Source organism: Triticum urartu, chromosome 6A (genome assembly GCF_056163025.1).
Source record: "Triticum urartu cultivar PI428250 chromosome 6A, HENAU_Tu73, whole genome shotgun sequence".
NCBI classification, from domain to species: Eukaryota; Viridiplantae; Streptophyta; class Magnoliopsida; order Poales; family Poaceae; genus Triticum; species Triticum urartu.
Genome location: NC_141878.1, coordinates 390,744,957 through 390,767,508, shown reverse-complemented (window position 1 = coordinate 390,767,508; position 22,552 = coordinate 390,744,957). Strand labels below are relative to the sequence as shown.

Below are 22,552 nucleotides of genomic sequence, written 5' to 3'. Positions count from 1 at the left end.
AAATTTAAACACACTACGTCAATTTTGTTATCATGACACTCTTTTTTTTTACATTTTTATTCCTTCTTTTTTTTGCATCATATCATGAAAACACATTGGCAACTTGAGTTTGAATGACATTTTTCATGCATGCCATTTTTTTAGTTTTTGTTTTCTCTACTCTAAGTGCCTTTTTTTTGTAAATATAGTTTTTAAGCCATTTTTTCATCGGATCCATGCTGAACTTCATGGGATTTTTTAGTATAGAAATCATTGCTTTTATTTGTATTTTTGTTTTACGTATTTAAAGTCATGTACCTAAGGCTTCGTGTTCGCGCTACAAGAAGACCGAATGGAACGATCTCGTTCGATCGATAGCTTCTTTCCTGATGATGAACCTTTGGTGGGTGGTCGCCAGACCGAACGTCAGGTCAATATCGGCGTCCAAAAATTATCAAATTAACAAGTATAGTGTCAAATCCGAAAGCAATCTTATCCTGAATATGTCTGTCCGAATCAGATGCACGCACATATGCCACAACCAAGTCCACGCGATGTCCTAAACAGTGAGCTTAATTAGCAGGTGAGGCTGGTCCCCGGGTCGACGCCGAACTGCTGGCAGAACTGCTTGTAGAAGGCGACGCGGTCGTTGACGGCGCTGGGGTTCTTGCCGTTGCACTCGAGCGCGCCGTTGATGGCCCTGATGGTGGCGCCGAACCCCTGGCCGGAGACGATGATGTCGTGCACGCTGTTCATCCAGTACCAGAGCGCCGCTTGGAACGCCAGGACGGGGCTCCGCGCCACCGCGTCCGGGTCGTTGAGCCCGTCGAAGCCGAGGCTCTGCCCCGCCGCCCCGTAGTTGTAGTTCCACGAGATCTGCAGCGACCCGCGGCCGTAGTAGCCCTTCCCGGCGGCGCACGGCCACTCCGCGTTCGTCGGGTCGCAGTAGTTCTTGCTCGGCCCGTTGATCTCGTCGATGTAGCAGAACTCTGCAAATCATTTCGTAGTAGTACAAGCTCATCATGGTCAGGGCTCGGGGCTACATATATATATAAGCGTGGTGAACTGTCGGCGTGCGTGGTGAGCTTACTTATGGTCTCGTGGTTGACGTGGGCGAAGAAGGCGGCGATCTCGCGCTTGGAGTCGTCGTCGGAGCCGGTGCGGCCGAAAGCGGGGTAGCCGCCGAGCGCCGTGAGGAAGGCGTCGCGGGTGTAGAAGCCCTTGGCGGCGCAGTCGTCGGCGGCCTGGGCGACGAGCGCGCCGAAGAAGGCCGGCGTGACGATGGCGGGCACGGACACGTTGTTGGTGACGGGCACGGTGCAGGGGCCCGAGCGGCAGCCCGTGCCGCAGTACTCGCCGGTGGTGCCGCAGAACCCCCAGCGGCTGCAGCACTCGGTCGCGGCGCACCCGCAGTTCTGCGCGGCCGCCATGGTCGATGCCACTGCCAGGAGGAGGAAAGCCGCGGCGGCGCCGAGAGCCAGCACCCGCGCCATGGTTCGTTGCTGATGACCCGAGTTCGTTGCTCTGTGGCTAGCCCGTGTGATCGATGTCAAGCTTCCGACGGTTCGCTGCTGTTTATATAGGGTTCTCCGGATGGCCCGGGGGGAGTGACTGACGTGACCCCTTTGTGTGAGCGTCTGACCATTTTCTTCCAAGTCCAACAAGGGCTTGGTCAAACTGCAGTCGGCGCGTGCACGTTGCGAATTGGTACGTGAACGTCAACCGCGTCTACGTTTGCGAGCTTCACTCCAGCAGCGTACGCAGCCTGCGTTTCACGTTCTTTTTTTTCTATGATGAGCAGCCTGCGAGCCACAGACTCCCCAGCATCTAGAGAAGAGAAGCGTCCTAAAAATAGGTCGGACTAGCCAAAATAAGCATCCGGCTGCTGCATTTTGCCGTGGAGGAGAGGGCGTCACGACTGCAATAGCAACCGGTTGCTTTCCCCGTTACGTACAAGCAAAATTGATACGAAAAGAAAAAGCTGGACGGCAGCTCGCCGGGAACGGTCCTGGGTTTCCTGATGCGACAGGCGACGGCCAATACTGATGAGTACTCCCTCCATTTTAAAATATAATGCGACCGTGTTTTTTGAAGTTCAACTTTGACCATAAATTTAATCAACAAGACAAACTGCGGCGGAAGAAAAAAATTATATAATTGAAAACTTCTTTCGTATACGAATTCGTTAATATAATTTTTGCTCTCAGCACAATCGGTTTTGGTAGTTAAATTTACGGTCAAAGTTGAAACACAGGGATAGAGGAAACACTACATTGTGAAATGGAGGGAGTAAGATAAGTGTACCTTTGTTCCAGAGAGGTACGGCTACCATACATCTTCAGCCCATCACTGGGTGGGTTAGGGCTGGGGTTGTCATGGTTGACAATTAGTGCTGAAAAAACGCAGCCGCTGAAATTTCATGCTTGCCCTACGTGACACGGTGGTAATGTTTGACTCGGCACGTACCGTTATGAGTTTCCAGCAATCTGGCCAGCCTGACTTTGGTGAGGCCGTGAGGGAAGTCAGCTTTTCTTTCTTTTTTTGATAATCGCCGCTTGCCTCTTCGGTCTCCGGCACTGCCAAACAGTCAGAGTTGCTTCGTATCCGAAAGAAAAGTCTGGTTTTATGAGAAAATAGACAAAAGAAAACTCTCCAGCAGTTTCGTAAACACACAAAAAATATACATGAAGGATTTTGGCCATTCCACTACCATTACATGAGATGACAGATTTTCTGGCATGGAACATGTCTAAGTGGACTTTCACGGTGTGATCTGCATGTCATACAGAATGAGAATTTTAATTTGGGCATAAGTTGGAATTAACGGTTGGAGGTTCAAACCCATCTTATACATGGGCCTCAGTATGGAACTTAGTCTGCCCAGAAAAAATAAAAATATTTATGTGGCACGCGCTCCAGAGTGCTATTCTTTGTCGATCTATCCTGGCTAATAAGCACTTGAAAATAAATTCGAGTTGTCCAGCCTGTAACAGGGGCCTGATGACATAAGACATATGTTGTTCGAATGCAAATTGACAATGGACGTGTGGAAGATGCTCGGTCTTGAGCTTGTTATCAAACATGCACTGAAAGTTGACAAGGCAGATAAGCTTGTGTTGGCACATCTTTTGTGTCTTCCAGAACAACAAATTCAAGTGTTGGGCTTGCCGAAGTTCAGAGAAACGATGGCAACAACGACTTGATATTTGTGGTATGAAAGGTGAAAATTGACACATGACGAAGAAACTCAAAGTGCATATCAAATCAATATGTCAATGAGAGGCTTAGTAGCAAATTATACCATCTCTTATAGCCCAAAGGCTCACATCTGTTCAGATGCTTGGGTGAAACCAAAGTATGGTTACGTGAAATTAAATGTTGACGCGGTATTTGATAGTGACACACTCGCAACAACATTTGGAGCGGTTATCCGGGACCATAGGGGGAAATTTATAGCGGCTGCTAATGAAAAGATGGACCTTTGCTTCGACTCGTTCACAGCAGAAGCAATTGCAGTGAGGTTTTGTTTGAATCTTACTAATACCGTCGGATGCAGTAAGATTGGAGTGAATTCGAATAGTGTGGAGGTGGTGCATGCGTTGAGCCAAGGCTACTCTTCTTCAGTCACTTCATCCATTATAGTGATTGTTATTTCTTGTCATTAGGTTTTTCCATGTCACTTATGATCATTGTAATAGGGAACGTAATCGAGTAGCTCATGTACTAGTAAGGTTAGCTAGGTTTTCTTCTCTAAGTGTTTGGATGGATAACGCCTCTAATGAGGGTATTCCTTTACTTGTAAACAATGCTAGTTTACTTATGAATGAATAAAGAAGAAGAAGTTTATAAAACGCACACAAAATTATTCGGGATCTCATAAATTCTTCCAAACTTCCTCTTCGTCTACGGAAAGATGGTCCTTCTCGCGCCACCGCTGGCCGTCGCCACCACTCGCCCGCTGTTGCAGACACGCCATTGTTAAAAAACGTTTTTAGAGAAAGTTCTTACTGAAACTAATAAAACACTTTACTTGTGAACTTATCCTAAATTATATGGACGTCCCATGAAACCACACACCCAACATTTGAGCATGACCATTATGTCTTGGCACATGGAGTTCAATGGATGGTTCTGGACTAGCTCCTTATCTCAGGAAATTGTTGTTACTCTCGGTGCAGACGAGGTATATCAAATCTGTGAGATTAAGCTCCCCTGAAAAATCACATACTTTGTGTGGCAGCTCATTCACGGTCGGGGTCCTTCGGGGGGGAGGTCCGCAAGCATAACCGTCTTGGAGATGGACGGTGTCCTTTTGAGTGACGTGGGTGAGGCTCTAATCATATATTTTTCTCTTGTGTCACAACTCAACTCCCATGGAGTTGCATTCATAAAATGGTTGGCCTTCAAACTTTCGTCACCACTATGAAAATATTGGAATCACACTATTACCGATCGTCGTCTTCATTGGTTATGCTTTGGGGTGTTATTCTAGACACTCTAGATTATTAGGAGTAAGCTAGTTATTGAGCATGTCAACTTCACGCAATTGTCGGATGCCATTTACAAAGATTTGTGGTTACATCAGTGGAAAGTGATTACCAGATTGCAAGCGTGCGTCACATCGAGGAGTTGGCGGCTCAGCTTTTTCATTGTACTGACTACGGTTTTCCTTGTTAATTATTAGATATAAGATGCCCATCACATGCATTTCTTAGAAGAAAAAAAAGTTTGTTCGCTCTCACGCTAAACATACTTCTCCACTCGAAAGTCCTCTTCTGCTCCAGAGCTCAAATGGGCTCGTGATGAACCGTAGTTTCTAATAAAATGAAAACAAATTCAAAAACTCTTTTCGATGCCACTCGTCGTGGATGCCACTCGTGGAAGTCGTGCAAAAGAATCAAGCACTCCAAAAACGCTTTTGAAAATAGCAGCTTTGATAATTGATTTTTTTATTGCCATGAATTCCATGATTTAATTTATACCAGAGGCAGACCTAAGTCAAGGTAATCCTTTTACTAAATTAACTAATTCATTTCTGTTTTGTTTTTGGCATTATTCAACAATAAAAAAATACTGAATTTTTTCAAGAACTTAGAACATTTGTCAATGTTTGACACAAAAGAAAACATAATTTTTGAATTTGTTTTCAATTTTTTGGATTTTATTGTTCACTCAAGCTAGGAAACATCACGTCCTTCCCCACTTACCTTCTCAGGATAACGATTAGAACGAAAACTCCACCCCTAAAAGCAAAAGTACTGGGAATGTATTACCGGTGCACTTCTGTCGGGAAACTAGTCTACACATGTTGATTTTGTAAAAAACTAATAATTTAGCATTAAGGTATAATCTTTCTACATTTTATCTCCATTCTCTTTTTCCTTTTCCTGTTTTCAACCATTTATAACTTTGGTATAACCTTAACACATGAAGATCTTTGTACAAACATGAGACCAACAATGTTTCTGTATATATGAATATTTTCATTGAGGCACGCAAACATTTTTTATTATTATCTGGTTTTAATTATTTTCTTTAAAATATATTAAATAAAATAAAAAAACATGCAAGAAACAATATGTGATTTATTGGGTCGTGCTAGTGGACGACCCGTATAGGAGACCTGTTATACAATTTGACGCACAGGGCGTAGAGTGCTCCTAATTGGCGCCTTATGCCCGCCTGGTTCACTCGTTCACTGGTTCGCTTCGATTCTAGTTGATCGGTCGACCATTGACCAGTGGCCCAGTTGACTCGAAAGAAGTTCACAAAACAAAACCAAAAAAAGATCACGAGTTTGAAAAAGATCATAAATTTGGAAAAACTGAGAAAATGAAAAAGTTCATGAATTCGAAAACAGTTCCTATTTTGTAAAAAAAATAGGGAAAATTTCATAATTTAAAAAGATTGCAAATTTTAAAAACTAATTGAAAAACACATAAAATAGAATAATTTCATGAATTTGGGGAAAAGATTGTGAATTTGACAAAAAATACAAATTTGAGAAAAGTTGAGAAATTTGGAAAATGTTCACGCATTTGAACAAAGAAAAAAAAATGGATCGAAAAAAATGACGGTCCAGAAACCAAACAAAGAAAATGACCTGAAGCTTCGCAAAACTGGGATGATCTTCTCCCCTATAGCCTTAGATGGGCCAGTGCATTGTGATCAGCTTCAGGCGCCACATATCGCGCTGTAAGTGGCGTAGCACGGGATATCAGGGCGGGGTACCTATTACATGCGTGGGTGAAAATACTCACCGAACGCGCACCCCCAGCACCCTCGTGCGCTTTTGGGCCGGCACATGTACGAGGCGGGGTGCCCCTGCTTTTTTCTTTTATTGTTTTTCTTTGCTGTTAATTGGTTGCTTAAAAATTGTTTGGGATTTTTCCTCAAAAAAATTTAGGATTAAAAAATAATATGAATTTATAAAAAATATTCACGAAGTTCAAAAAAATATATTAAAAATATTCATAGATTTGAAAAAGTGCTTCTGGCTTTCATAAAATGTTCTTGAAATTTTAAAAAATTCCGTATTTCAAAAATATTCATGAATTAGAAAAAGAAATCTTGACTTTCAGGAAAATTCCAAAATTTTAAATAATTAATAATTTGAATGTTTTCCCAAAATTCAAAAAAAAATCCATTTAAAAAATCAAGAGATTTTAAAAGTAAAAAACTTAAAATAAAAAACCAAAATACCCCGAAAATAATACAGAATAAATCCGGTTTAAAAAAAGGGGAAGACCCCGATTCAGGAAACAGGACCGAGCAGCTACGCGGAGCGGGGAGCCCACCCGTTTCTGTGGGCTCCGATCAACTCTTTCACTGCGCGGCGCTGGGATACTCTCAAAAAATAAAAACTTCCCGACCCGAGTGTTCAAAAAAAAAAAAAAAAAAACTGCCGGAGCCGAGCCGAGTACGAGGACCCCAATCCAAATCGCCTCTTTCCCTTCCTCCTTCCTTCTTCCCCGTCCCATCTTCTCGTTCCCCCTTCGTACGCGGAAACCCCGCCTCGCCTCCACCCACCGCCGGGGTCCAGCCTTCCGCTTCCGCCGCCGTGGTGCTCGAGGTAAGCGACCGTGACGCCTGCTCCGCCGCCCCCGTTTTCCTCCCGCGTATTCACATGATCCGAGACCCTCGCCTTCGGCGTTCGCGTGCTCCCGTGCGCTCGTCTCCGTTTGGTTTGCCCGTCTCACGGTCGTCGTGTTCGTGGCTTGTGCCTAGCGGCACCTTCCACTTTGATTAGGGTTCGTTAGGATGCTCTGGCCTGCGCTGTGGTTCACCCCCTCGGGTACCTGATCGTACAAATTGCCGCGGAGATGGGGAGAGGCGTGGTGGGCCTCTACCCTTATCTGAGCCCCTCACTGTTTCAGCATCAACAAAACATACTGTTTCTTACCGCCGATTACGACCCCCTTTCCGGCCCGCTGCGTTTCCGCATGTGATTTGTGATGACGGAGTTCCCGGAGAAGGTTCATTCTGTTGTATGGGAAGGGACGAGAGATTCCTTGTAGCTGTGTGTCCGCATATCTTTAGTCGTTCCGCGCCATCATTCCTGAGGCAGAATTTTATCCACTTAACTTGTGGTTTTCCATAAGTTGGTTTGAGCATGAGCAAGGTAGTGCATGTTTAGTTGTGGATTCCGTATTAAATTTTTGGCATTTGGCATTACGTACATCCAGATCTGAGATTGTGAGAACCACGCTAAATGTTTCCTCAAGGTGGTTATTAAACCACAAGATTGCATCTTATGCATTTGCTTTTATCTACCATCTGGAGAAGAGAAATTGTCTTGTTCAAGATTATCTGATGAAATTGAAGCCGTCAATAGATTCACAACCTCGATGTATTTCCACTTTGCTTCTTGCTAGCAAACATGCCCCTGCGTTGCAACGGGAGAATTAATATCTTAGCGACGTAGTGCAATAATAAGCATGGTCAAGACCCCTCACCCCCCATGACAACACATCCGAACGTTGTCAATCTTAAGATGATGAGCTTGGCCATCGTGCGACACACCTGTCATTGAACTGCGCTAGCGCAAGGGGATGCTTAAAGCTTTAGAAATTAATCTCGCCAAGCTCGACGTGAGTGCCGCCCTCCGCGAGCTACTCTCTGCAACCATTGGAAAGAGAGGAAGAAAAAAAAAACAGAAGCATGTTTCATCCTACTACTTATTGCCTAGTCCACATGATCTTTATGACTACTATTAAATCCAGTCTGCTTTAGTAGCAAACAACTGTGTTGATATTGTGGCTAGCGTTTATGCTAGATTTTCAATCGATTAATTGGTAATAAAGCTACTCTTTTTTCTTCAACATTATGATTTCTTCATTGTCAAATCTAGCACGTGGATTTCCGTTAGAACACATGAATTAGGCTTACTTGGTGCAAATCTAGCACGTGGATTTCCATTAGTTTATTTAGTAGAAAACAACTGCGTTGATATTGTGGCTAGTGTTTATGCTAGATTTTCAACCGATTAATTGGTAATAAAGCTACACTTTTTTCTTCAACATTATGATTTCTTCATTGTCAAATCTAGCACGTGGATTTCCGTTAGTACACATGAATTATGCTTGCTTGGTACAAATCTAGCATGTGGATTTCTGTTAGTTTATTTATAGGGTTTTAAATGGCCGGAGGGCCACGGAGTGGAGGAGTCCTGATTTATTATTATTAGGCCCGGCTTGGCTTAATTATCTCTGCTGTCTTTTTCCCGGTCTTCGTTGGCATAGCGTTCACTGATTGGAGGAGCATTCTTATAGGCACCAATGCATGCGTGAGCAGGAGCATTCTCTCTGTGCATTGCATGGATAACCAATGCATTCTTTATTATTAGGTCTCTCTTTTATAGGCACATACACATGCTGTTTCTTGGTCTTGTTTCATTCTGTATTGGGCCTCTCCTTTCATAGGAACTGATGAACACGCCCGTTTCCTTCTTGGGTCTGTTTCATTCTATACTGGGTCTCTCTCTTTATATAGGCACCTGCTGTTTCATCATTGAGTCTTCTCTTCTTATAGGGAGCGTGCAGCCACCCGGTTAAGTTAAATTCCTTCGTTCCCCATGCCGGGACTCACACCTATTTTTGTTTATTCTCAAGGCGCCTCCTTAATTCTGTAGGGAAGTCCCCAACATATTTAAGTTATGAAAAATTTATGTAAAGAAGCGAGGTGGGACTATTAATTATCAAACGAACAGTCTGTTATAGCACAACCAACAACTGGCCCAGTTGGCTGTATATAGTTGTTGACGGGGAGGTTAGGTTGTGAGTTCGATCCTGGCTCGAAACACCTTTGTATCAATATACGAATTGGCCCGAAGCAGTGCTTTGCTAAATATTAATCTTTTTTATTTTATTTTGGCAAATCGTTTTTCTTGGTATTGCGGGTTGATTCTCATATAGATCAGGGATTTTTTGTAAGAAAGTGCGTGACAGACCAAGCATATCACCGCCCTTTATTAGTAGGTATAGAGTATAGATTTGAATATGTTTCCACTTGTATGATTGAACTATGGTGAATACAAGAACATGGATTGGTTTATTGCTCCTACTTCATTTATTGTTCCGTAGAAAAAACTCACGCTGTCTGTAAATCTACAGGCTTGTCTTTGGTGAATTCGGCGATTCAAGCAAAAGAAAACCATGAGCTACTTCCAAGCTACAACTTGCAAGCCTCATACTGGGCTCATTGTGGACAGACCCATAACGGGTCTTGGGAAGACCTGCAGATTACTACCTGTTCCCCAGTATTCCCTACGGTCACGTCCTCTCGGATTTCGCAAGCTTGATAAGCATATCTACCCACGCCTTGTTCTTGTTGCTGCTAGCCATCCAAGGCTTACTCCTGTATGCGCCTCAAGTGGAAAAGGGAACCCTGAGATTGACAATGATGTAAGCATATTCCGTGTTTCTATGCTTGATTATGCATGATGAGAGTATGTGTCTAAACCCATAAAATAGTCATGAATGCTATTGTTCTTTTCTCAAAGCGAACTAACATATCTGTCATTATTTGTTTCAACCTTGCTCCACCTTCTCCCAAAACATGCTTATGGCATGCTCCTGAAACTAAGATATTTAACTCATGTAATCTTGGTTGGTCGAAAGGCTATTTTTGCTTGTGTCTGATATTTCTCTGTTTTGACAAAAAAACTGATGATTGCTTATTTGATCAGAATAGAGCCTATGTGGGACCATCCAAGTTATTGTAACAGACACAGTTTTGTATTCATATTCAAACAATATTCTGGGTTTCTAATTAGGTGCATGGTCTGGCTTGGTCATAGAAGTAAACATTAGCTGTATGGGGCACTAGAGTTCTATATTCTCAATTTATGCACCGTATGATTTGTGCTGGAAAGGTGCATGTACATACATTTGATTTGGTTTCTATTAGGAGTGTGGCAGGACAGTCTGCTTAACTTGTTTGTTGCCTTGTTACAGCCCTTTATGGATCATTTGAAGAAGGCCATGGCTGATGCAAAAAAGCCACGACCCATACAAGATGCGCTGAAAGAGAAATTCACCAAGCTGAGAGAACAAGCATCTGGTGGAGGTGGAGGGAATGGAAACAGGCGTGGAGGCAATGGTGGTTCCGGTGGCCCAGAAGATGAATCATTCAAGGAATCATTGGATGAAGTAGTCCAAGTTATCTTAGCAACTGTTGCTTTTATACTTGTGGTAACTATCACTGCTTTCTACTTGTGTTTATCCTTTCTTTCAGAATGCTATTTATTTGCATTTACCGCTCCTGATTTGTAAACTGTAGTGTAGCTCCACTTTCTAGTTATGTTATAATGATTAATGGCTATTCAGCAAATAATTAGGTTATATTTTAGGAAATTTCTTGTTATATAGTTAGTTTTTAGTACAATAACTGTGCCATCTAGCATTTTCCTTGTGATTAGAACCAGCATCGGATCATTTGTACCAAAATAGTTTTCTATGAGTATGTTTTAGTCATCAAGCGCTGTATGTTGACAGATAGTTTATTGCTGGTCGCTGTTTGGTTCGTGTTGTATTGAAAGATTTTAGTTCATTGCCAGTCGCCTGCTTGGTTCAGGTTGAAATATTTTAGTTCATTGCATGTCGCTTGCTTGGTTCGGGTTGTAATGAAAGATTTTAGTTCATTGCTGGTCGCTGTTTGGTTCGGGTTGTATTGAAAGATTTTAGTTCATTGCTGGTTGCTTACTTGGTTCGGGTTGTATTGAAGATTGTGTGTTAGTTATGTACTGCGTACCATGTGCTTATGAAGTAAGTTTCTTGTGTATGAATAGGTTGCATCCTCCACATGCAATATGGGAATAACAAGTGACCTTTATACCTGTACAAAGTCTCATAGTTGTGTATTTGTGCTTAGCTTGATCCTTAACATTAAGCACTCGTGACTTTAATCTAAATCACTTGTATTTTTGTGTGATGGTGTGCAGTACATCCATATTATCAGAGGGGAGGAGCTGTACCGTCTTGCGAGGGACTACACTAGATATCTGGTTACTGGTAAGCGAACTGCCCGGCTGAAGCGCTCCATGCAACAATGGCGCAATTTCTCGGAGAAATTCATGCAAAACGAGGGCTCTCAAGAAGAGCGGTACGAAAGGCCAGCTGCTACGGAACCCATGTGGTGGCAGCAGCCTCAAAAGTTTGTTCATCTTATGGAGGAGCTTTGCAGAGGGAACTGGCGTCCACATGCCCAGAAGTCTTAGTTCTGGCGTTCCACCGTCCTTTTTTGACACTTGAAAGAATATGTTGGGTGTTGTGTGGGTGAGATGGGTACTGGCTGCGTTTCTTGGCTGGAGCAAAGGTTTTACATGGATGGAGTTTCCTGATGGGGCAGATGGTGTTGTTCTTTGTTGGTTAGCGTGTATTTCTGTCTCTGGTTTGTCAAGTATTTGAATGTGGGTATAAGTTGTTGGAAATTTTGTAGTCGAAGAGACCGATTATTCCTTATTTATGATGGTTAGCCTGCTAATCAGATGTAGGTCATGGCTGGTCACCTATTTTGCGATGGATCGAAACTGTAAAAGCCATATGAGAACCAATGTGGCTAAATTGAAGATTTATCTAAGCACTTGGTCCTTGGATGTCGTTGGCATCCTTTGCATTGGTTTACAATCCTCTAATACAAGAAAAGAACATGGAAGATTAATACCACTGTGCAATGAATATCATGAACCAATGTTTCAAGACCAGTTAACGAGTTCCTGATGTAATGTATTCCATCTATCTGTTTCTCACGCTCTTGCTGCTGTGAAGTATTGCCTGAAAAGAATAGGGATGCGATGCTGTCAACGAATGTGTGTGGGTGTCCATTTAAAAAAAAATGTTTGTGGGTGTCGTCGGTCTTGCTCGCTGGGTGGCGTGTAATGTCATAGTCCAGTGATGGTCATTTCCATGCACGCAAGGCTGCGTCGACTTCTCTCTTCGTCGGAGCAGATCAAAGCTCCCAGTGGGTGCTTTATCTAGTTCTGCAAACTCCAGGGGATGAAATAACCGGTTTCAAAGCTCAAGGGGCAATGTGATCGTTTCCTGAAACCTCAGGGCGGTTGCGTTGACTTCTTTCTGTGTCTTGTGGCGGCACTTCTCTACAGCTTAATGAATAACCAGAGCTGCTGATGTGTTTCCTAGGAGAAAAAAAAACATGCATCTGACAAACAAAATAAAATAGCTCCACTGTTTTCTGTGATATAGTTACACAAACTGTCCGTGCGTTCAGCGCGAAAAGTCGAGTAAAATTCTATGGTCATTCTTGTGCCTCTGACTCGAGTCTCACATATTACAGTGTAACTGGAAAGCGTCATTTCTCATTCACAAGATGCATAGCCATTTCTTCTTCGGAATGAAGGAACTATTCGTCACTATGAATTTCACTCAGCAGCGAAAAATGCCAAAACAAGCCAGTGGATCAGCTGTCATCAGCGGAAGAGCCTTCCCCAGCCTTCTTCTCCTTCTGCTTCTCCCTCCGCTTCTTATTTCTCAATGCAGTTTTGCTCATCTCTCCTCTGTTTCATTTCCAAGGTTGGTGAGTTGCATAGAGCCAAAAGTGACATAAGATAAAAACAAGAAAATGCAGGCCGTGATGAAGAAACTGACCCGGTAGGAGCAAGGCCACCGAAAAGCTGCGATTCAACAAAATAATGTGGAAAGTCAGTATATGATATAAGAGCAATGAGAGCTTTCTCACCCACTTGAACTACGAACAGAGAGTGCTGCAGGTAGTATAACATACAGAGTACAAAATAATAATTAACTAAGTGTTTGGTTCCAGATTGGTAATGCAAACGCAAATCTAACGTAAATGGTATGGGCAAAGATCATATTTTGTTTGGCTACCTACGTTGTAACATTAATGAATACTAGAGTTTGGTATGTATCAGCCGAGGACGACGTAACCACCAGCTGGAAGCATGGTGTCCAGGTCCAAGCCGAGAAGAAAGGGACACAGGGGACACCAGTGTAGCACTGTAGCTTCCCTACCGCGCATGGGGAGCGAGGAAGGAGGACACATCGTTCGTGTCTTGGGGGAGATGTCGAATTGTAGCGAGGCCAACAGCTTGCAGCAGCGACGGTGGCTGCAAAGACAGCGACTGGTTGCGGCGGCGCCTGCAATGACGGGTCGTCGACGGCTGGTGGCGGTGGCACCGCGACAGCGACGCTTTAACCAGCATAAATCGCAGAGAAGAAAGCGAGGGGGGACTATAGCGGCTTTTCATTACGGATGATTTCGACCGGTAACAAATTTGTACTAGGCTTGTCTAATACCGTGTTATGGGATTACAGAGCAACCAAAACAAACAAGATCTGACGGTATCCATTAACACTGTAATCAGGTTACGATACAAAATCATGAACCAGCAAACAGTATTGTTTCAGTGAAATGTCGTAGAATGCGTAATGTCATTGCACATGCTGGTAATCTAACCTGACGGTATCCATTAACGCTGTAATCAGGTTACGATACAAAATCATGAACCAGCAAACAGTATTATTTCAGTGAAATGGCGTAGAATGCGTAATGTCATTGCACATGCTGGTAATCTAACCTGCGGGTGCAGGCAGCAATGGTATACTCTTTTCTAGTATATTAAAAATACTCTGCAGGAATAAACAAACAAATGCCAAATGTCGACTCGTTTCTCTAGGTAATAAATGAGTTGGTGGGACATCTTCCTGCAATATATATGTGCTCTCAAAGACTAGGCTATTACTGTTTGACCACAACATTATGCACATGCAGTGTGCTGCATTGCAGGACTTCAGGAGCGACCAGAAATAGCTCAGTTCGAGAGGAAGGCGGAAACAGTTTGGGTTTTATTAACCTGGCACCTATTCATTTACTGGTACACTTAGCAAGATCGCTTTGAAGAATGGATTCATCCTAGGATGCCCATCATGATTATTCATATGATTTTTTGGCATCACATTTTTTCTGTTCTTTCGACATTCTAGTCCACATATCAAAGATCCCAATTCTTATGAGGAAGTCTGCAAAGTGTGCTCAGACAGCACCGTACCCTTCGGTATGTATAAAGTGGCAAGCGAGCAAATGAAGTCAAAATTTGATTCCCCACAAAATGTCAATATTTGATCAGCACAGGGTCAGTGATGCGGATAACAGATGTGATTCGTTCTATAGTTTGTGATAGCAAGCCCAGCATTTCAGGATAACTAGAATTTGATGTATCTCTCATATTTACCTTGTCTTGAAGCGCTGCAGTGTGCTTTGATTGAGGTGGACGGTATGCTCCTGCAGGTTTTGCTGCTACATTTACAGGAGCCTTGCTTGATGTTTGTGCCGATTTAGAACCTTGTCCTGAAACTAGACAAGTCAATAGGAGAAAATAATTTGTCCAGACTTGCTAGCATGGAGCATAAGATAATACTGGAACCTTGCTTCTTTGTTTCTTCAATTTTTAAGCCATTCAAAGATATCGTGAGCTCAGCAATGTCAACAAATCTTTCAGGAGATTCTGGTTTCCAGTCAACCTGCACAATTGAAAAGCAACAATCATGAGTGCAATGTGAGGGCTTGCATATATATTTCTTCAACACGTTACTAATTGTTTAGGACCAATGGGGTACAGATAACAGAGAAGTGGTTATATGCTGTCGACATACCTGATACAGTTTTTCAAATTCCTTTATAAACTGCAGAGATCCAGTGTGGTCAAATATTTTTATTCTGCACCAGGAAATATAAGATAATCATGCAAGGATCCTAAACCATTTCCACTAGCATGCTAAAGCTGCAGGAAATGTACCTATTATCTATTTGAAGCCTTGGAGCTGTTGTAGCAGTCATAAAATGGCGACCATCAGGGGACCATTCACTTATGACAGACCATTCAGCCTTTGCTTTCTGTATCAACTTCTTTTCTGAATAATCCCAGAAAGCCTGGACAAAAAATACCCTGTGAGCTATGTGGCAACCACTTGAAGAAATATTAAAAGATGCCCTTTTTTGCTTTATAGTTTGTCCTAGAAATATTAAAAGATGCCCTTTTTTGCTTTATAGTTTGTCATAGGTTCTCTTAAACCACATAAGACTTCCCCAGTCAGAATGTTCACTCATTCTAACTGTTAAGGCTATTGCCTACTACAAATTTTAGCGGAATGACATACCATATCACCAGGCAAATTACCAAATCCAGCTATAACAATAACTGGTGGACAAACTTGGGTTAAGGATATCACCAAGCTAAACATGATTTTTTTCTTACACGAAAGAAATAACATTAATAATTTGCTAGACGCATATTGCTATGCTAATAACTATACTATAACAAAGGGTGTGTATGCTAAAGCGAGCATGAGCGTAGAACTCTAATTCTACGCTCCGGCCGTATCACGCGCCGTTCGGCCAGTACACACGGACCACCCACACACGCACCTAATTTTCTTAAGGTAGTAAAAATACGTGGCAGATATGGTAACTGAATTAATCGATTACGGCTACACCCACTGGTTCCTCGTCTCGCTAGAAAATTAGTACACATAGTAATGGGCCATCCGAAAAAAAGTAACAGAATTAATTACGTTACAGGCTGCACACACAAGTTCCCGCTCGTCATAGTAATAGATTAACTGTCATTACTACTACTTGCATCGGTTCAATCTGCACCATTTTTCTTTCTTAGTTGTTTGGTAGTAAAATAATTAGGTTATGTAGTAATCCGTCTATCATAGTAATAGAATCAAAACCATTACCATCTAGACCTTATTTCTAGTAAAAAAAACGAGAATCTAGTAAATATAGTTGGATCTAGTAGTAATTCGTTGTGTCCTAACTAAATATCTTGTATAGAGCGGAAAACACTAAATAAATTATGAGCAATCAAATAAAAAAGGAAAAATGTCCATGGGCACTGAACCGGTGCATAAGCAGTAACCCAATTAATGTTGTTACTATTTCCCCCATAGATCATTACTATGTAGCTAAATTATATGGTGGGACGGAGAACGTACAGATGCGTCAGTAATAAGATTAATTCTTTTACTATACTTTCTTGTGATTTTACTATCCTCCACAAGAAAAATAGGTGGTTATGCTGAGTAGGACATGTGACCCGCCCGTGCTCCTATGGGTCGGAGCGCATTATAATCGTAATGCGCTCTAGCGCACTTTAGCAACCCTATATATATACACCCACTCAAACCAGAGAACACAGCACGACTGGCTGATCAAATCATTGCAAGGATACATCGCCCTTTGGGGTTCCATCTTATCGTATTATAAGGGCCTTCACCAAGCTCATGAAGAGGATTGCATTTTTTGTTGAATATTGTTGCTTTGGCAGGCATAACTGAGTTTCAGTCAAGGAACACTTGTGCAGAAAACAGCAAGACATTAAATCTGAAATATTATGGTTCATGTAAGAGTAAGGATACATCCATAGACCACAGCAAACTCTGAACCTGAAGAAGACCACTGAACATCATGCACTGGCCCCTCCTTTTCTGCAAATTGCTGATAGAATTAGTGACCAGACTTTAAAAAATAGCCTTGTGAAGAATTTCAAAAACTAAGAACTTACTGAGAGGAACAATTCCTTCAAAGGCCCTATCAGTTGTCAAGTAGTGCAACTTGGTTTCACCGTAGTAACTCTGGTTGGTTTTATCCACATCAGCTTGGGAAACAATAAGAAGTCCAGTAGACCCCTTGTTCCAGTGAAACTGAACAGTTGAACAGCGAAAAAAGCTCCTGCGGGCAACAACTTGGTTTTGTGCATCCTTGTCACAAGAAAAGATCTGAACACTGGCTGGAACACCCTACTTACAAGAAAAAAGGAAGGAGAAAGATAGCAAAACCATTGAGTTTGTGAAATTAATTCACTGTAGAAACACTGCAAAAGTCAAAAGCAAGTAAGTCATACCTTTGCCTCTGGGACAAATCCAGCAACATGAGATCCTGGAGCACTTGCTAGCTGCAATGCAGCTATGCCTGGTAATCTTACCTTGTACACAATCCCTTTAGTGAAATCATTTGTGTCAAAGAACTGCATCTCGTTGGTCGCCATCCGACAAGCGACTGACTCGTCCGCAGAAAATTGAACCATTGGCCTATGAATTTAATCAACATGTCATGCACCAGTAAGCTTTATGCATCTCGTCACCCATTCCAAACTATGGCTAAATTAAATTAGCGGTCTTAGGTGTACAGTCCGTTTAGATTACGTAGCACCCTAGAAACAAGAGTTATGCAAATTTTGAAGCATCCAAGGCCTGACTAGTTGGAATCATTACCCCGGGTGTGAATCAATATTTGTTGAACTACACTAGGTATGGATGTCTTAGAAGTTAAAACAATAGCACCACAAATCTAGGATAGTCGTACCTATTCAGTAGTGATTTCAAACATTACAAAGGGTGATAGGAGATATTTATGTGTATATGCAGCTTTGGAACATTCATATACATCTATTGTATTTTTATCTCTATCTCTCTCTCTATATATATATATATTATATTATATTATATTTACTTTTATCTACTACTTAAAAAGAATGTAAGGTTCCCGTTTCACTTTTCTTCCCACCACCCCTTCGTCCAACCTTCCCCGTATAATAATGAATCACCTTAATTTACTTACCTTGTAAACCAATTTCACTTTAATTTACTTATCAAATTTCTAATCAAAATGTAAGGCAAATCACGGGCAGAATTTGATGAACATTTATTTACAAAATCACATACTATGGGCAGGTAAATCACTAATGATCAACATATAAGGTAAATCACGGGTAGAATTTGATGAACATTTATTTACACAATCGCATATTATGGGAAGGTAAATCACAATTTAACGTACTAGAATATTTATACCGCGTTGCAACACACGGGCATTGTTCTAGTACTTTAAAAAGAACGTAAGGTTCCTGTTTCACCCTCTCTTTTGTCGAACCTCTCCTTCGTCCAACCTCACTATATATGGTCCCACCTTCCCTTCTCCTGTTTGATTTTGTTCCTCCCATCTCTGATTTTTCTCCCAAATAGTAATATTCTTTGGCACGTCAACAAGTGCTTAACAATAAGATGGCAATTTTCCTCTCATATCTGATCTTTCTCCTAAATAATATTTTCTTTGGTAAGTCAACAAATTCTTACCAAATAAGTGCTTAATCTCATCTACTACTAAAATGTTTAGACTCCCGTTGCAACCCACGGGCAATTATTTAGCAATGAAATGCCTGCAATGAACTAAAGGATACAATTGCAGATGCACTTCACTCCATCATATGAAGTGTTCAGCCTCACTATTAAAAGTTGTACATGTATAATTAAGCATCCAGGTTCATGAATCATAATTTAAGCACCAAAGTTCTAGTAGCACGAACCAATTGGCCTTAGACAAGTTCTTCCGGTAGTGCTGGTAGAGCGCCGTGGCGGTGTCAACGTGCCAGACCGTGACATTTTTGACCTGCGGCGAAGACGACTTCTGGAAGGTCTGCAGGTACGAGCCAGTGGGCGAGAGCGCCGCGGAGGTGAGGCCTGGGAGGTCGAAGGACCTGATGACGGAGAGCGAGCTGCAGTCGTAGACGGTAGCCGAGGCCGAGGCCACCGTCGCGAGGAGGCGGGAGCCGTCGCTGGAGAAGGACGTGGCGCTGCACGCCGTCTTGGGGAGCCTCTGCGGCGGGCTGGAACCAGGCGGGTAGGGAGGGCCGGGCCACACCGTGAAGCCGTCGGGCTCGCGCACTGCGGTTGGCCCCAGTCGCGCGTTACGTCAGACGGGCGCAAGATTAGGGGAAAGCACCGTGAGGGGAGGAGGCAGCGTACCTAGGATGGCGAGGGATGGCTGCTGCAATGCCATGGCCGACTGCGCGAGAAGGTCTCGGGGACCGGCGGAGAGATCAGAAGCGGAGCTGCGGTGGATGCGGCGGCGCGGCGAGGGGACTTTGCTGGATGCGGGTGGTGCCTATGTCATGCCTTCCTCACTGACACATGGGGCTCATTAGTTTGTGGGCCTCAGTTTTTGTTAGGGCGTTGTGGGCCTTAGTTCGTAGCAACAGAAACGGAAGAAAAACGTCGGCGGGCCAATAAACAGATTGCGCTGCATTCCTGGGAAATGGGGCGGCCCATTCTGGCACGAGCGCTTTTTTTCTCTCAACAAAAAAACCGAGTTTCCCTCAAAAAACAAAGAAACGGTTTTCTTTTAAGGAGCTAAATAATTCAAATCCCTATTAGAAAACAAAAAAACATATTTTTCAGTACAATTTCTTTGAGAGGGTTCAGTATAATTTTTAAAAAAGTTCAGTATATATTAAAAATATGGTCAACGTATATTAAAAATGTTCATCATATATTAGAAAAATCTTCAGTGTTTATTAAAAAATGTTTAGTAAATATTAAAAATATTGGTGTGTATTCAAAAAATGCTCATCATATGTTAAAGAAGTGTTCACAATGTATTAAAAAGAAAACACAGAAAGAAAACCAAACAAAAAAATATGAAACCGGAAAGAACAAACCAAAAAAAAGGCACAACAAAAAACTACAGCCAGCAAACAACAAACGCAATGGCGCGACACGAACTAGACCCGTCCTACCACACTCGCCAATGAGCGTTGGCTCCTCTAGTGGATTTGGCATCCAGTGTGCGCGTATGTTGGGGGATGGATGGCGACCAAACACGCATCCCGCGCGGGAATGGGCCGCCCGCCCGCCCAGCTCAGCTGTTATGTGTCTTTTGTCATCGATTTTGGTGGAGTGACCCTGATCCTATAATCAATAGTTTTGTTTGAAAAGTTGATCCATCTTGAAGGTACCATACAAGTCACAGTTATCACGAGTCGCGGTGGAAATATATGTTGAACCGAATGTACACATATTCATTTGATCCGACTGTTTTTCCTCCCGATGATTGTATAGAAAAAGAAAGACCAATAGAGTTATTTTTATACTCCCTCCATCCCAAAATTTTTGTCTTAGATTTGTCTAGAGACGGATGTATCAAGTCATGTTTTAGTATTAGGTATATACGTATATGGACAAATCTAAGACAAAAAATTTGGAACGGGGGGAGTATATTATTATGATAACATGCCCTGAGCTATTGAAGCAATCCACTTAGAAAGTGGGAACATGTCTACCATGCCAAAGGAACAGTTTAGTAACTTTCTTTTTCCATCTCTTGTTACTGATGTATTTCTTACCTATACAAAAAATAACATAACATATGAAGTATAGAGTAATCACAGGAAACAATAGAATCAGCCAACCATGTGATTGGAGGGTGATTGTGCCACTGAAATATAGCAACAGGTTAACCTTCCAGGGATGCAAAAGAGATTTCGCTCACATGGACGTTATACTTAGGCCCAAAATAATCGGCACACTTTATTATTCATTTTTTGTTGTACTATCGGTTATTCGGTTATGGATTTTGCTACAATATAAGAACTACAGGTATGTGTGTTGCAGTATATTGCACATCCTTCCCCTTCAGTGCTCCGAGCAGTTATCAAACGGTCTGGTTTTGTTAATTAACCAAAAAATAGGTTAAATAAACTAAAACAATGGCTTAATATATATTTTTACTAAAACGAAAAAAAAGCCATGGCATACAAAATTACATGCTGACCATTGTGAAAGGTCTAGCTTACCTGCAGGGAGATTTCTATTCTGGGGAATATTCATGATAACGCGTTCTCATTTTACCACTTGACATGAGTGGTGAGCTATCTCAAAAACAATGAACGCGTTCTCATTTTACTTTGTCTTTTGAGCGGCAGGTCAGTTTTGCACGTAAGCAAAACAGCCCGAAGCTGCTGCTCTGCCGGGGTGCACTTTTCCTTCCATTCACAGGGACCGTTGTTCCTTTGGCTCGACAGTCTGAGACACTCCATTTCCTTGGTCGATCGAATTCAGCCGCACACAACTATCAAATGACAAAAACACTTTACATGGCTACCGTTATCCATCCAAAATCCAAGTGGTTGTTTTCCCCTTTTCGAACAAGGAAATCCAAGTGGCCTGGATAGCCATAGACAGACATCTGCAACTTGCAACTAGTTGGGATTTTCTCCAGTGTCGCCCTCTGTTCATGAATGCATTGCAGAGAGGAAACGGACCGGCCCTTCAGTGCCAGCCACAAGCCCTGATGGAACCAGCGACCCCAGAGGCAGCTCTGCTCTGATTCAGATCTCTAGCACAGTAGTAGTCTGTGAACCTGTCAGCTCAGCTAGCCTGTGTATGGGTGAATGGAGCACAGGGCTTCAGCGGTCGGCAGATCCGGCCGTAAATGCGGGCTCCTGACTCAGCACCGTACGGGACGTGCGGCTGGTGTTGCTTCTCAAATGCCGTTTCTTTTACCTCGCTAATACTGTTCGTTTGTAAGTTCTGCGGCATCATCTCTGAATTGCACAGCCGTTTTTACCACAAGGGTAAAAATAAGCACGGCGATGGTGTGGCACCTTAGCAGCCGTGACTTTTGCCGAATTAACATATCGGGAGAAGATCCGCCCACTGGATGAAAACACTCTTGTCTGATGTGCTCACGATTATATAAAGAACTAATTCCCGAGAAAAGCGGGACCCTTTTCCATGTCTGCCCAGTTGCGGCATGAGCAAACAAACGCAAAGTTGCGGCCAAAAACTTTTCGGCTGTCATATTTGATGAAAGAAAGAAAAACGAGAGTTTTCGGCGGCTACAATAGAAGAGGGGCCCTGAATATTCATGCGAGGAGGGCCGCTTCCGGGGAGTATGAGACTATGGGAGTGACAATTGACTTTTTACATCCGTATTATTTTTGCTTGCCTTTTTCAAAATCATAGCTAAGAACAATTCGATTCAAACACCAAGATTTTGTATAACCATAAGAGGATTAAAAAAAAATCTTAACTGGATCTACTAAAGTCAAATGGAAAACTCCCCATCTCCAAGTCGACCAAAAATGCTAGTCCAAACATACATATGATTGTCTTTTTGAACCCTGAACCATACAAAAATAGTTCTATGGGTTTATCTTTTTATAAATGGTAAACATGTACAAAAAATATTACAAAGGGGGGCAATCAGCCGGTGCCAGTTTTTGGAAATATAAGCAAACTATAAGTGATTATCTATC

At 42.4% G+C, this 22,552-nt stretch overlaps 3 protein-coding genes across 3 annotated transcripts; 1 reads left to right on the top strand and 2 right to left on the bottom strand.

Annotated features, from left to right (window-relative positions):
• Positions 1 to 414: 414 nt before the first annotated feature.
• On the bottom strand, positions 415 to 1,546 carry LOC125517671 (chitinase 6). The gene is made up of 2 exons (XM_048682880.2): positions 1,070 to 1,546; positions 415 to 968 (listed from the first exon to the last, which is right to left on the bottom strand). Exons 1-2 carry the CDS (start codon positions 1,470 to 1,472, stop codon positions 556 to 558), a joined length of 816 nt encoding a protein of 271 aa, XP_048538837.2. The 5' UTR covers positions 1,473 to 1,546; the 3' UTR covers positions 415 to 555.
• A 5,340-nt stretch (positions 1,547 to 6,886) lies between these two features.
• Positions 6,887 to 12,104, top strand: LOC125513726 (uncharacterized). Its single transcript, XM_048678905.2, has 4 exons — positions 6,887 to 7,051; positions 9,591 to 9,881; positions 10,434 to 10,670; positions 11,420 to 12,104. The coding sequence occupies exons 2-4, from the start codon at positions 9,633 to 9,635 to the stop codon at positions 11,693 to 11,695; spliced, it is 762 nt and encodes a 253-aa protein (XP_048534862.1). The 5' UTR covers positions 6,887 to 7,051; positions 9,591 to 9,632; the 3' UTR covers positions 11,696 to 12,104.
• Positions 12,105 to 12,637: 533 nt separating this feature from the next.
• Positions 12,638 to 19,422, bottom strand: LOC125513725 (Eukaryotic translation initiation factor eIF2A family protein). Its single transcript, XM_048678904.2, has 13 exons — positions 19,263 to 19,422; positions 18,824 to 19,181; positions 17,363 to 17,549; positions 17,024 to 17,258; positions 16,878 to 16,946; positions 16,691 to 16,792; positions 15,612 to 15,652; positions 15,251 to 15,384; positions 15,108 to 15,171; positions 14,879 to 14,975; positions 14,687 to 14,802; positions 13,083 to 13,108; positions 12,638 to 12,991 (listed from the first exon to the last, which is right to left on the bottom strand). Exons 1-13 carry the CDS (start codon positions 19,294 to 19,296, stop codon positions 12,895 to 12,897), a joined length of 1,560 nt encoding a protein of 519 aa, XP_048534861.2. The 5' UTR covers positions 19,297 to 19,422; the 3' UTR covers positions 12,638 to 12,894.
• Positions 19,423 to 22,552: the final 3,130 nt, after the last annotated feature.

Coding starts and splice junctions, on each gene's coding strand:
- LOC125513725 (XM_048678904.2), bottom strand. CDS start 19,296: ATGGCATTGCAGCAGCCATCCCTCGCCATCCTAG. Junction 17,550..18,823: donor AACTTGTCTAAGGCCAATTG/GTTCGTGCTACT, acceptor TTAAATTCATAG/GCCAATGGTTCAATTTTCTG. Junction 16,793..16,877: donor GTTTGCTGTGGTCTATGGAT/GTATCCTTACTC, acceptor ACTGAAACTCAG/TTATGCCTGCCAAAGCAACA.
- LOC125517671 (XM_048682880.2), bottom strand. CDS start 1,472: ATGGCGCGGGTGCTGGCTCTCGGCGCCGCCGCGGCTTTCCTCCTCCTG. Junction 969..1,069: donor CGTCAACCACGAGACCATAA/GTAAGCTCACCA, acceptor AATGATTTGCAG/AGTTCTGCTACATCGACGAG.
- LOC125513726 (XM_048678905.2), top strand. CDS start 9,633: ATGAGCTACTTCCAAGCTACAACTTGCAAGCCTCATACTGGGCTCATT. Junction 9,882..10,433: donor ACCCTGAGATTGACAATGAT/GTAAGCATATTC, acceptor GCCTTGTTACAG/CCCTTTATGGATCATTTGAA. Junction 10,671..11,419: donor CTGTTGCTTTTATACTTGTG/GTAACTATCACT, acceptor GATGGTGTGCAG/TACATCCATATTATCAGAGG.